Source organism: Colossoma macropomum, unplaced genomic scaffold (assembly GCF_904425465.1).
Source record: "Colossoma macropomum unplaced genomic scaffold, Colossoma_macropomum, whole genome shotgun sequence".
NCBI lineage: Eukaryota > Metazoa > Chordata > Actinopteri > Characiformes > Serrasalmidae > Colossoma > Colossoma macropomum.
Genome location: NW_023494795.1, coordinates 33007901 through 33021749, shown reverse-complemented (window position 1 = coordinate 33021749; position 13849 = coordinate 33007901). Strand labels below are relative to the sequence as shown.

Below are 13849 nucleotides of genomic sequence, written 5' to 3'. Positions count from 1 at the left end.
GGAATTTCATGAAAGATTCGTATAAAAGAATAAATGGGTTGCAAACAATGGATGGACTTAGGGGAGCTGGTTAAGCCCAAGTCTTAACCTCCTCCACTGACTATTTGAAACATTAAAAATGGGGTGAATATTCATTCTAGTGAGATTTCTACCCTGTTTTCTGCATGTACTAATATAAAACTCTAAAAAAAACGAATTAATATTACATGTAGCTGAAACTATAGTATTGAAAGGAATTTGGCCCAAATCTGAAAACAGCACGAGAGCAAAATGAAAGTAAATCAGAAAAGGTTCCTAAAAAGCCATAATAAATACCATAAATATCTCTTATATCTCGTATGTGGAGTCTTTGTTTTTAGATTGCATTGTTTTTTCTGTACCTAGAGAATAAAATCTCCTTTTTTTTATCAGTGTCATGCTGTCTTTTATCAGATGCACTAGTTTTGGTCACAGCATAGCTGTCACAACATGGAAGAAAAATGTTTCACTAAATCAGGAGCTTAACACTTTTTAAATGTTCCATGTTTTGTTAAAAAAAACTGTGAGGGACATGAACTCCATTGCTCTTTAAAACAGACAAGGATCAAAACAGGTGCCTGATGAATGACAGCTTGAACTGAGAAACTGCAAATAAAAAAACAAATGAATAAAAAAACAGGCATTTTTTCCATTTTCATCCTTGTGTGCATGTGAACCAGTCAACAGCATTGAGGAACATCATGATACACTGGTACTGTGTTCAGTCACATCTAGATATCATTAAGTCATGTTCATTCAGTCTTTTATGCACACATTTCTTTCCTTTGATTTCTTTTTCTTAAAGGCGACGGGGGGCTTGGCACATAGTTTCACATGGTTGAACTCACTTTGCACCAGAATAAAAGTATGATATACAAAAGACTCATTTTTCCATTTTAAACAAAGACCTCTCCCTCCTACAAACCAAAGCTCGTAATTAGAGATGCATGTTAAGGAACATCTCTATTAAAAACCCCATAGATGGATTATGGTGTTGTGCACATAAGGGCTAGGTGAGGGACTTTATTTAAGAGTATAAAGCAGCACCATATACAGTAATTGAATACTATTAAAGTGTCTTTTGCACCTGCATGTCCCAGACTGCGTTAGAAGTGGTAAGACCTTGAGGAAGATTGGTGTGCCAAACGCTGATTAGCACTGTATATGATGTAAGCTAAAACGAAACAAAAAATATCTCTTCTGGTTTTGTCGCTGAATGAGTCGGCGAGTATGAAGTTGGTTCTACATGACTATAGAGAGGATCCTTTTTGAAATGGGAGGGGTAAACCGGTGTGGCCTTTAGAAGCAATCTCAGTAGCGCTCTTTGCAATTCAACTGCAACATTATCATGTGTGTGTCAACATCAACATTTCCCTTGGAAATACAAACAGGAATCATTTGAGGTGCAAAAATGCATTGTATAATATAATATAATATAAAATATCAATATATTCTCTTTTCTATCTAGCATGTAGAGTCTACTGTTTGTAAAAGGATAAATAGTGTATCTTTTCAAATTGAGATGATTCATGTAAAAGTTTACCTCACTAAACTCAACTCAACTGTCCATTTCCGTTTCCAACCGAGCGCCTTTTTAGAATTTCGCCAGCGCGAGTACCACCTCCAAAACCTTAGAGGTTACCTTCCGAGAGAAGCTTTATCTGTGGCCACATACTGCAGATGAGCTAAAAAATTGCTCTTTGTGACTCACCCTGAATGTGTTCTAGTCACATCATGCACAGTCCACCATGGCCCACTTCCATCTGTCTTTTTTCCTCCATGAAGGGCAACAAAATCTCAATCAACAAGGGGGCCGCCTTCGAGACCGCTGCGGAGGTCGCAATAATGGATTGCTAGCTGTATGTGCATTGAGAGAGCAGAAGAAAGCATTTAAACATGAATAAACAGTGGGGGCAGGACTGTGTGAATGGTTTCTGTAATAGCAGCACACACAGGTGAGAGGATGGCGCGGCTGGATGGACGAGTGTGGGTTTCATAGACGTGTCTGGGCCTCTGGGATGTAGATCTCTATACTGTCTGCCCGCTCTGTGGCTGAGTTCTGGCGGAAAGATGCGGCCCGCTTGGCGGCCATCAGCCTGCGGCGGGCCTCCTGCCTCTGCCGGTCCTGCAGGTCCAGAGAGCGCTCGCGCATCACCGCCCCACGACCTTTAGGGGGCCTCTTTGGCATGGGAGGAGGCCACTTCCTCTCCTGAGAAAGAAACCACAGTGAGAGAGAGAACTGAGAGAGCCCCCAGGGAAGGAATAAAAAAAAATAGTGTATTATCATAAAAACATTCGTAGGAATGCATGATGATATCGGAATCATATCAGTATCAGCAAATATCTGCTTAAAAAAAACATTGACTCATATTTCAAATTGATATTTGATTATGTATGTTTACTGTTCCCCAGAAGAGCAGTATTTTCAGGTAATGCTGGGCTACTGTACTAAAATATCTGCTTTTTTACTTATTTTATTGCATTTGTAACTCTAAATACAAATAAGAAATAAATGTTATATTTATGTGTAATGCTGATCTAAGCAGATGGATAGTCCAATCAGTTCTACATTTTATAAATGTTAATGTATTGGGCGGTAGATACTGGACATTCACATATTGCTGCATTTCTGTGTTTGTGTAAGCAAGTTTGTTTTTGTACTTTAGTGATGTAGCCAGGAATTTTCAGGAGAGGTGAGAAAATACTAAATAAAAAATATACGCTTATAACTGTGATGTCTGTTCTTCTAAATGGATAAATTTGACACACTCATCTTTTTTGGTTGGATGCCAGATGGTAGCAATTTTGTAGCAGAGAAAAAGCAGTTGCAGTCAGGGGTGGAATTTGTCATTTATTTATTTAATGGACGTTCTACTGTCAGCCATATAAACAGGAGCGTTGCTCGGCCAGTTTTAGCTCCCCCTAAATCATCCCCTTGGAATTATTATAAGGTTCTATTATTATTAGAAGGTTCTATCTGACATTTTAGTCAAAACTGAGTTATTTACATTCCTATTCTGTGACAACATCTTGACATTATGTGAGGTGTTTTTAAGTTGTTTGCATTTTTGGACTTTTTATCTAGAAAACAATTACAGTTAATTACAACATAAACATTAATTTTATTCATTTATCCATCTGTTCTTTATTTATTACAGTAGCTGGTTGCTGTCTGAACTAAAGGGCACTTAAACTAATGGTTTTCACCTAAACTAGGTGAATAATAAAAATAAGTCTCATAAAAATGTCATAGAAAGCATTAAAGTACCTTTATGTTTTAAAATAATTTACCAGTAAACTGTTTGTGTTCCTGGAAAAAAAGCAGAAAGTGAGTTCTTAGGATTAGAAGGCTCTGTCTGCATTAGACCTGTTCCAAAAAAACTCATTTACAGATTTGATAGGATTTTGATATTGTACGTTTAGAATACATTGAAGGTGTGTGTCATTTTCATGTATGAAAGAGGCGTGCTCCACATATCACTAAATTTCCTTCGGGAACAATAAAGTGTCTGTCTGTCTGTCTGTCTCTCTCTCTCTTTCTCTCTCAGTTCCGCTATTTGGACTCCGCAAAATAAATGTGCATTGTGAGTTCAAGCCATCGACAGTACTTTGCATTTATTATTCATTATTTATTTGTGCCATGGTGTCTCCAAATTTACAATATTCTGGGATGGCAGGGCTTGAATTGTGGGAGGTGCTGCTGCTGCTCTAATCCACCACTGCCTCAGCAGTGCTACCAGAGATTTACTAACCACAAAGTAATGTCAGTTGGTCAACTGCTGATGTTGTGACATGATTTTAGATCAAACAAAATAAACAAACATAATAACAAAATAAACAAAATAACATAAACATAAAAAATAAAAGGCCTTATTTAATATTTATAATACACAGGCTCAATCAGTATATGCACTATATGGACAAAAGTATTGGGACACATCTCTTAATCATCGAATTCAGGTGCTTCATTCAGTTTGACTGTAAAGGTACAGAGCGGTTCGGCGAGTGCTGAGGCGCACAGTGCATAAAGGTCGCCAACTCTCTGCTGACTCAATTACTGCAGAGTTTAAACCTCCTCTGGCATTAACATTAGCACAAAACCTGCACAGGGAGCTTCATGGCATGGGTTTTCATGGCTGAGCAGCTGCATGCAAGCCTTACATCAGCAAGCACAATGCCAAGCATTAGCTGGAGTGGTGTAAAGCTGCCGCCGCTGGACTCTGGAGCAGTGGAAATGAGTTCTATGGAGTGACGAATGCCAGGAGAACATTACCTTCCTGAATGCATTGTGCCAACTGTAAAGTTTGGTGGAGGAGGGATAATGCTATGGGGTTGTTTTTCAGGGGTTGGCCAAGAACGCTTAGCTCCTCTGAAGGGAAATCTTAATGCTTCAGCATATCAAGAAATTTTGGACAATTGTATGCTTTCAACTTTGTGGGAACAGTTTGAGGAAGACCCTTTTCTATTCCAGCATGACTGAGCCCCAGTGCACAAAGCAAGGTCAGTAAAGGCATGGCTGGGTGAGTCTGGTGTGGAAGAACTTGACTGGCCCTCAAAGAGCCCTGACCTCAACCCCGTCAAACACCCAAACAACTAGAACATGACTGTGAGCCAGGCCCTCTTGTCCAACATCAGTGTCTGACCTCACAAATGCTTTTCTGGATGAATGGGCAAAAAATCCCACAAACACTCTCTAAAATCTTGTAGAAAGCCTCCCAGAAGAGTAGAAGCTGTTATAGCTGGAAAGGGGGACCAACTCCATATTAATGCCTATGGATTTAGAATGAGGTGTGAATAAAGACAGTTGCTTGTTAGCTAGCTAACTTTAAAGTTCCCGTAAGATAAAGAAAAGGGGATAGGCCATTAAGCATAAACATTAGCTCACTGAGGTCCAACTATTTAAAAAATGTTAAGCAAATTTAACAAATTATTTGTTTTCATATTTCTGTAAAGTATTTACAAATAATCACACCAGTATTAGCTATATATTGTTTTTACTGTATATAGCTGACAGTGGTGTTGTGTTGTAAACAAAGTTTTATATCCCTGAATTACTCAATCTGTCGAGGGTCATTAATACATGGCAGCTCTTAGAAGGCCAGTCAGATGAGAAGATTTTTGCCAGTTCAAACAAACAAAAAAGAACTCATTGATCCTGAGTTGTAAATCTGAGTTTAATAAAAATTACACATTACTAAAGCCAGGCAGGGAGAGGGAGAGAAAGAAGCTGAAGGAGATTTACAGAGCTGAAGAAGTAGGTCTAATGAAGGTCAGTGATCAAGAAGAATATGCATGAGTGCTGTTTAAGCTTTCAGTTACAATTAATACTGAATTTATAGAAATGTTTTTTTTTTATATATCCTCATTTGTGAGACTAAATTTAGAAATATATATTTTTTGTGCTGTTTATTGTTAATGTGAGCATCTAGACTGTTTAATATTTAAGCGCAACTACAGAACAAAATCATGCACAAACTGAGACTGAGCCAATCTTTAATCTATAATCTAATAATGTGTTTGAATAACATATTTAGGAGCTGCAGCTTATCTTTATTTTATTAATAGGTATTATCTATCTTCTACTTCATTGCTGTTCAAAGAAAAAGAAGTATCTCCAAAATGGTAACCTTTACAGGAGAGGGTGAAAACCTTTTTTACTTTCGGTGTAAGTTAATGTAAAGACCTTTTTTAGAAGCAATTTTTGGCCAGTTTTGTTGGTACAATCATCATGAATTTTTCATATAATGTGAAAAGGACGGCTGTTGAGCTCAAAAAAATGGAGATACTTCTTTTGGACACCGACAATCTATAGATCCACACTTAACACAGTATAAAGAAACAGATCTTCTGTGTGCCAACTTGACCAAATTGGCCACTTTTGGATACATTTTTTGCCTGTTGTTACTCTAAAAGTTCATAATGAACAGGCATTTTGGGGCCGTTTAAAAACATCATCCTAGGGGAGCTTGTCCCCAGACCCCCTTAATAAAGGCTTAGCCCCCAGCTTTATGACAGCAGGTTTTAAAATGTATGCAGCCAACCTTCTACCGCTGTCTTGCTAGCTGACTAGATTCCAAACCAAATTACTTTCACAGAAACGACATACAATTCTGACCGGTTAATCCAGATTTTCACCACAGAAGCTGGTAGCCAGTACAATGTGACTGAACAAGCTGATGGACACAATAGGTCCATTTCATGCTTGTAAATAAAAAGGAGCGGATAAATATTAGCAAATCATTAAAGATGAATTTGTTGACTTTTAGGGACATCATTTTAGTGCCACTCAGCTTTAATGGTGCTCTGTTTATATCCATGAATAACAGCCATGAAATATTTAAGAGGGGCTGACCAAACAATGGCCGTGATTTGCTGCTGGTCTCTGTTTGGGGGGAAGAGAGATTCTCCCTCAGAACTGTCCTTGCTGATGGTTGACCACTTAAAAACAGTCTTTGTATTTATAATTATGCTTGTTCAATTACTTTTGAGCCTGTGAAAATGTAAAAAATGGCTGTAATTCCTAAAGAGTTGATACAATATTTTTATTAAAGCCCTTGAATTAAAGCTGAAAATCTACATGTAAATCACATCCTGACGGTTTTATTTCAAATCCACTACGGTGGTGTACAAAAATTGTGCCACTTATGGACCTGAGTGTACATCCTGAGCATTGTAAACTACTATATACTCACTGTGAGTAAAAAGATGGAGGAAATAAGGAGCTGATTCACTGCAAATCTGTTTACTGATCTTATTAATCACTGAAGTCATAAAAGAGACGAAGGTAGCAGAGATGGAATGATAGGGATCACTAGATGGAATTTTAGTAACTTGCCTTCTCCTCTGGACGCTCCACAAGCCTCCAATCATTGCTCTTAATCTGCTGCAGCTCATCGAACTTGGCAGTGACGTCATCGATGGAGAGCTGTAGAAGGTCCCAGAATCCGGCCAGATCCTGAGAGGTGGGCCTGGGCATAGCACTAGGGTCCTGCAGGGGGAAAAAAAACAAAATCAAAATGCATACCTTTGTTAAACAGATGATAAATCTTGTTAGAAATAAAAGATCACTTTTCTATTTCACTATTTTTACACAGAATGCAAAACATGTTCTAGATAAGTGGCACTACAAAATAATACCAAGCTGGTAGACTGAATGAGGCACCACTAGGGGTCACCACCTTATTTCACTTTGGGAATCCTGTCATCTTTTTCTGACAGACCTACCTGCACTATTACCACTACTAACACGATTCAGCCAAAGGCAACTCTATTTCAGTATAATTATAGCAGTGTTATAATTTCCACAAAATAAATCAGCCTCACTGAATCAGAGAAAATAAAATGTATTACCATTATTACACGTTACAATTAGTTTTACATTATCATTTTTATATGTCTAAAATACAAAATAGTACATGTTCTGTAACAATAAAGAAAATTAAACATTATACGTCAAAAAATCCCAGCATCACTAATGGAATGAAAACTGGTAGGGGTCTTTTATCCACGTTAGCATTTCTGGGTGAAGTATTCCCTTAACGCCTGTCATTTCACAGCCCTCACTTTCATGTTATTAGCTGCATTAATTCTCCCCAGATAGCACTGCACTAAAACCGTTTTTTAGTAATGTGACATTTGACTAGAAAAATCTAGCAAAGAATGCTAAATTAAATAGTTTTATTATCACTGTATTATATAAGAGTGGACTTACCAGATTTTGCTGACACAGCCAATAGAACTGCTGGAATTTCTGGGACATGAGAAGTTGTGCGCTGCCCACAGCACTCCGGATCTTTCCTAAAACTGAAGGCACAATGACAAATAGACGAGGGAAAAGAATGTTAGCGGACATTTTTAACTGTTTTACTCATTTCATTTACATACTGTAACTTCATTTTTGCCCAGTTTAGACACTCTCAATTGTTCTTGTTGTTCACTGGCTCTCTGGAGTGCAGTGTGTATGTGTGTCTGTGAGTGTCTTTGAACACTCACTCTCCTCTTTATTTAATGCAAATCCATGAATACTTCATGATTAAACAAACCACTTTTGATTCTCTGCTCAAAGTGTAAATAAGCATGCTTTTAATAATTTAGCTGAATAAATATTTAATATTTAGTCTTTTATTCAAATTTGTCCATTTCTCTAAATTTAGATACAGGTAATTATTTTTATTGTTCAGCTCATGGTAAGGGATAATGAGATTTTCCTCTGTGAAGACTTCTGAAAACTTACTCAATGTCAACAAAATACAAAGTGATAAAACATATAACAAATGATCTTTTGTATATTTATTACAAGCATATTATTATGTATGTGTATTATTAAAAAACCTTCTTGGGAAGTGTTGATACTACACTACCTGTCCAGAAGTAGTGCCAGCATTGGGCTGTAGAACAGTGGAACTGTGTTCTCTGGAGTGATGGAGCTCCATCCAATACCTTCGGGATGAGTTGGAGTGATCCAGAACTGACCATCCAACATCAGTACCTGACCTTACTAATGTTCAATCAACTCCTCACAGCAATGTTCAACATCTAGTGTAAAGCCTTCCCAGAAGAGTAGAGGCTGTTACTGCAGCAAAGGTGGATAAACTCCCTGTTGACCCCCTTCATTTCATGAACAGCTGTCTACAAACTTCTGGACAAATAGTGTACTTCAGGGAACCTTCCCTACATCCAGATTACAAGGCAGCATAAAAACGCTGTAAATATAGCTCAGGGTTTCTAGGGAGCAGTATGCGCCTATCTTGAATGTGTGCGCGCAATGCCTGATCTGATGACCCCTCAGAACACTCACTCTCCTCAGACAGGTCGTGCTCCTCGGCCTCGCGCTCCATCTCCTTACACCAGCCCTCCATGCGTTTGGTCTCATTGTGGAGAAGCTGCATGTACCAGCTGCCGTCACGGCGCAGCGGCGACACGCGGCCCGTCTCGGCCTCCTCCAGTGAGGGCTCCACCAGCCAGGGTTCAGGCTGAGGGCTGGGCGGCCCACTGGGCCGGTAGTCCTCACGGTAGCTGAAGAGACCCTGTGTGCGCACAGTGCGGACAGCACCATACTGCGTGGGGGTGCTGGGCTCAGAGTGCCGCTGGAAGCCCCCAAACTGCAGACTTTTATCCTCCATCGAGGGGAAGCCCTCCAGCTCCATGTCTGCCTGCACTGCCGTCGTCACGCTGTTGGAGCGCTTGAATCGGCCGTGCCTGAAAACACGCGCAAAGGGAGTTTGTTACAAGATACTGATAATATATTAAAACCACCGAAGACACAACTAGATTTCTAGTGAATTACACTGTTAAAACACTAACACTACTCATATAAATTAACAAAACATGATCATTAACAATAACATTAATAATAACACTATAAAACATAATATTATTAAAAACTCGCACATTTTCTAAGATGTTCTTAATATCCTGCAACAACATTTAACACTAGAAATCACAGGTGGGTAGTTCTGAAAGGTCTTGAAAGTAAAAATCCTCCCCAGGATTTTGTTCCAGCTGCCTACTTTCTCTAGTTAGCTCAAGTCAGCAGTAGAAGCATCCAGGCAGTTGAAACAAAACCCTGGGGAGGATTTTTTAACTTCTGGACCTGAACTACCCACCTCTGCTACAGATGTAAAATTCATGAACGTTTATGGCTGATTCCATATTTTTTACAGCCAAACTGGCTGATTTTATTAGCCATTTCTTTGTGGGCTACATTGTGTGGCTACATGAACAGATAAAACACACAAGCACAATTCCAGTGCTTTCTATTAGCCCAAGTCATTTTAAATTCTTACACAAAAAGTCAGCTGCCTGTTTAAATAACAGGAATCATTCAAGTGCTACATTCAAAATAATAGGCGACTGACCATTCCGCACACTGAGTCATGTACAATTATTATTCTACCGTTTTGGTTCAGGTGTAGCAGCAGAATTCAAATACAGCGCGAGTGCTCTTACCTGCCTCACTTTATTTACATCATAAAACTGCATCAGATCTGGCAGAATCAAAATAACAAATTATCCAATTGCCAATTTCAGTCTTAGCTGATTTTGACTGTGCACCAGTATTTCCTCCACATTCATTTTCCAAAAAAATGCCTCAATAAGCTGAATAACCTTTTTACTCTTTGAGCCTACATTCAGCAGCCCATAATACTACCTGGCTAATTGCTTCTTTTGAAACATTACATTTATATTTATCAGCTAACAACTAAGAGAAATATCTATGCCAATTACAGAACACTAAAACTGACTCTAAATGCAGGTTTGGGTGTTGAGCTGAAGAGTCTGTGATGGTAGTATTTTCACACTTTTTAACAGAACAACACTTAAAATGGTCCCTGACTTACTAAATATTGTATTATGTAATCTCTTAAGGAATAAAGCCGGGCTCCACGGTGGAACTACTGCCAAAGAAGGTTGAGTTCCATAACAGCATGACTGACTGTGCTGTCACTCGATGGGAATAGTGGCTCTCTGTTTGTCAGTTCAAAATGAGGACAGCAAAAAACCATCCTTCATGATTTAATTTCCAGTAAAAACGGCCACTAAGTACAACTCAATCATATTTCAGGAGATATTTCTGAAAAGATTAGATACAAAATAATCTACTTACATAAGGAAGGGGAAGGTCAAAGAAAAAAAGAATAAACTTAAGTTTCCAAAATTGGAGTGTAAAAGCTACAGAGAAAATGAGACTCCTAACAACCACCTGGAAGACCTGGTAGACACCAAAACTGTCCCCATCAGATAAACAGCACTTAAAGCTTTCATCTTTGAGAGAGAGGAGAAAATCAAGCTGCTTCAGATCTGAAAACATCCACAGGTGTTTCTGTCCATCCTTCCACTGAGAGAAGACGACTCAGCGCTATGGGTCTGAAAGGATGTGTAGCTGTCAAGAAGAACCTCACTGAGAAAAGGAGACGGACACATCAAACAAAGAAGCTGAACAATGGACTGACCACCCCAGAGTCCAGGCCTCAACACCACTGAATGTGTTTGATTACTTCAGAAAATGATCAACCAGCTTCTAAGACTGAACTTTGGAGGTGTGTCTGCAGATTCTTTGAGAAACTGAAAGTGAGTCTCCTGAAGAGTGGAAGCTGTAATAAAGGTAAAGAGTGACACACTAAACACTGAAAACACTCATATTTCATTCAGTTGTTGAGGCTTCTGTTAAATATGTTTCCTTTTTTTCCTAATGCTGAAAAATGAGTAATTTGTACTTAATGGCCATTTTGACTGGAAATTAAATAAATGAAAAGTCGTTTCTGATAGTTCTGTATGCTGCTTGAAAGCGGGGTCATGGAAGAAGGCACATGTTATCCCTCCCTTTCATAGACTGGTAGCTATAATGTGACAGGGGAGACAGTGGGTGGGAGAAGACTGGGAGAACACTGGGAGAAGAATGAATAAAAATAAATTTAAAACTAAGTATTAATAATAAGGGTCTTGGACACACAACGCAGCACTTACCGTTTCTCGTCCTCTACCTGGATCCCCACTGACTGATACTGCGGCAGACCTCTGCTCTCTGGCTCTGAGTCTGTGGCTGCTTCCACCTGGAAAGGGGAGAAATATATTCAACAAAGGTAAACAACCGTTTGAACTGGTTCAGCCTGTCAGCAGACGACAGCTCCCCCCGGCGCCAGAAGAGCTGCTAGCGTATGGAGGTCAGGGTGGGGAAGGGATGGGTGATGGATGTGCGGCTGGAAGTGTGCTAAAACTCACTGATCCTGAGAGAACGGCTGCAGCTGCTTCAGGCACAAACCTTAACACACACACACCATCCTCCACACACACTGCACTGCTCATACATATCCTTCACACACCCAACGTTCTCCAACTGTCTTTCTGCCAGTTAACAGAAGGCTCTGTGTTAAAATGCTCTAAATGAGGAAAAACTGCAGATTTAAGATGACATTAATGATTTAACTGTAGAATTATGACATCTAAGACATGTCCAGCTCTCTTTCTAAGTGTCGGCCCCATCATTGGAAGATCATAAGTTCAATCCCCACCGATGCCACAGCTATCCGTGACCAAGAGTCCAAAAAAGCAAAAATTGGGTTTGCTTTTTATGGGTAGGTAGGATAATCCTCCATCTCCCCAACTACTCAGCACAAAGCTAGTCAATGCAGGCTTCTGTTAGCGAACATAACACAATTGTCAGTTAGCGTTCTCCTCCAAGTACGTTGAGCTGTCCGATAACATTGCATTAGCTGCAGTTCTAAGATCCTCTGGCTGGCTTCACATGTTTGGGGGGAAGCATGTGTTATCCTCAGTTACAATTGAGTCTGTGGAGATGCCTCAGGTGTCTACTATACAATTTTTGGGAATTACCTTCGATGGGAGTCTGAGTTGGAGAGAACAACTAAACTGGGTTAGCAGAAAAATACATATATCTACTGGTATAACGAGGAGGGTTGGTCATCTGGTCAGCACAAATTGTCTTTTTACTCTTCATTCTTCTAATTCAAGCTTATCTTTCATATTGTAATACAGTCTGAGCAAGCACCTTTTCCTCTACTCTCCACAAAATTTTGGTTCCCACTTAATCAGATTTATATCTGTCACCCGCTCCTTTATTTCAGAAACTTCAGATTCTTACTATTTATGGCATTTTTCAAATATGTGTTTTCATTTATAAGATACATTCAGGTGAAGGAAATGTTCCAGTGCAGTTTAAGAATAATTTCACAGCAAATTCGTTCATCCATATTCAAATCTTCATACTTCTAAACTTCTCACTTGTAAAGGTCAATTTTTAATAAGATTTAGAGATACTTAAATATGGAATGGGCAAAAAATGGTCTTAGTTAAAGTATTCTAAAAGATGTTTAAAAGACTATGTAATACTCATATCGTAACTATAGTTCAGGAGTTAATATGGGTGTATAAATAAAGGAACAAAGTCTCATTTGCCAAAAAGACATGACTTAAATGCCTTGAAGTGTTGTTTCCATACATCTGTGTTGAAAACATTTAGAAGTGCGTTGAGTCGCTGTTTCAGATAAGCCAGTTAATATTTCAAAGCATCTTGTCCATTTAAAGTATTCTGCCAGCTTACGTAGGTCATATTTAGGGTAGTTATTTTTTTGTCCTCATATACGTTACTTAAATTTGCGACTGCAATGATACATGCATGAGAGATCCTGCTGGTGTGGGCTCATGCCAGTTTCCTCTCTTTCAATGATAGTTACAAAGGTGACTCAAGTGCTAATAGCTCACCCTTGTGGATGATAATCAGGATAACGTTTTCTTTTTCAAACTCCAATTATTCATGGCCAGTTCATATTTATTGTTTGTTGAAATAAATAATAAGTTCAGTAGAATAATCTAATTAATATTACTCAAACATAACTGTGTTCAGTACCAGAAACCATTACTGCTTTGAAAGAAACCATACCAATCAGAGATAAATATGTGAATGGCAATGCTGAGAGGGATGAGTCTGAAGAGGGAGGATGGAGCAGATTAATGTTACGATTACCCCTGCTGGATCTGTGCAGAAAAAACAGAGTGTCTTGGTCACATTTTTTCATTTGTATCCAATGTTATGAGATTATTTAATCATGCACACAGTACAAATAGAAGAGAATTGCTAAGAGTGTTTTTGCAACACATAAGAAAGAAAAAAGCTGTAAATCGATTATCATATTGCTAATCTATTGCAAAACTGTGCTGATAGTGGCCCCTGCGCTAACATTCCTCACTAATGACTTTGTTAGTCATTCTGATAAATGTGAGCTGTGTTGGTGTTGCAGGCAGTGGAGCAGCTGGTGTGGCCTCAGTGGGAGTGGACGTCTATAGCACATTAGCATCATTAATCCTTGTAGTT

General features: G+C 38.9%; 1 protein-coding gene across 1 annotated transcript in view; it reads right to left on the bottom strand.

The window, feature by feature from the left end:
- Positions 1-1820: 1820 nt before the first annotated feature.
- Positions 1821-13849, bottom strand: part of LOC118815838 (disks large-associated protein 2-like) — a 94823-nt gene continuing 82794 nt past the window's right edge. Inside the window, exons 6-10 of the mRNA XM_036582224.1 lie at positions 11485-11570; positions 8816-9216; positions 7730-7821; positions 6853-7006; positions 1821-2229 (exon numbers count right to left, since the gene is read on the bottom strand). Of these exons, the coding sequence (XP_036438117.1) occupies positions 2012-2229; positions 6853-7006; positions 7730-7821; positions 8816-9216; positions 11485-11570 (951 nt within the window). The 3' untranslated portion in view covers positions 1821-2011. The remainder of the gene's footprint in view (positions 2230-6852; positions 7007-7729; positions 7822-8815; positions 9217-11484; positions 11571-13849) is intronic.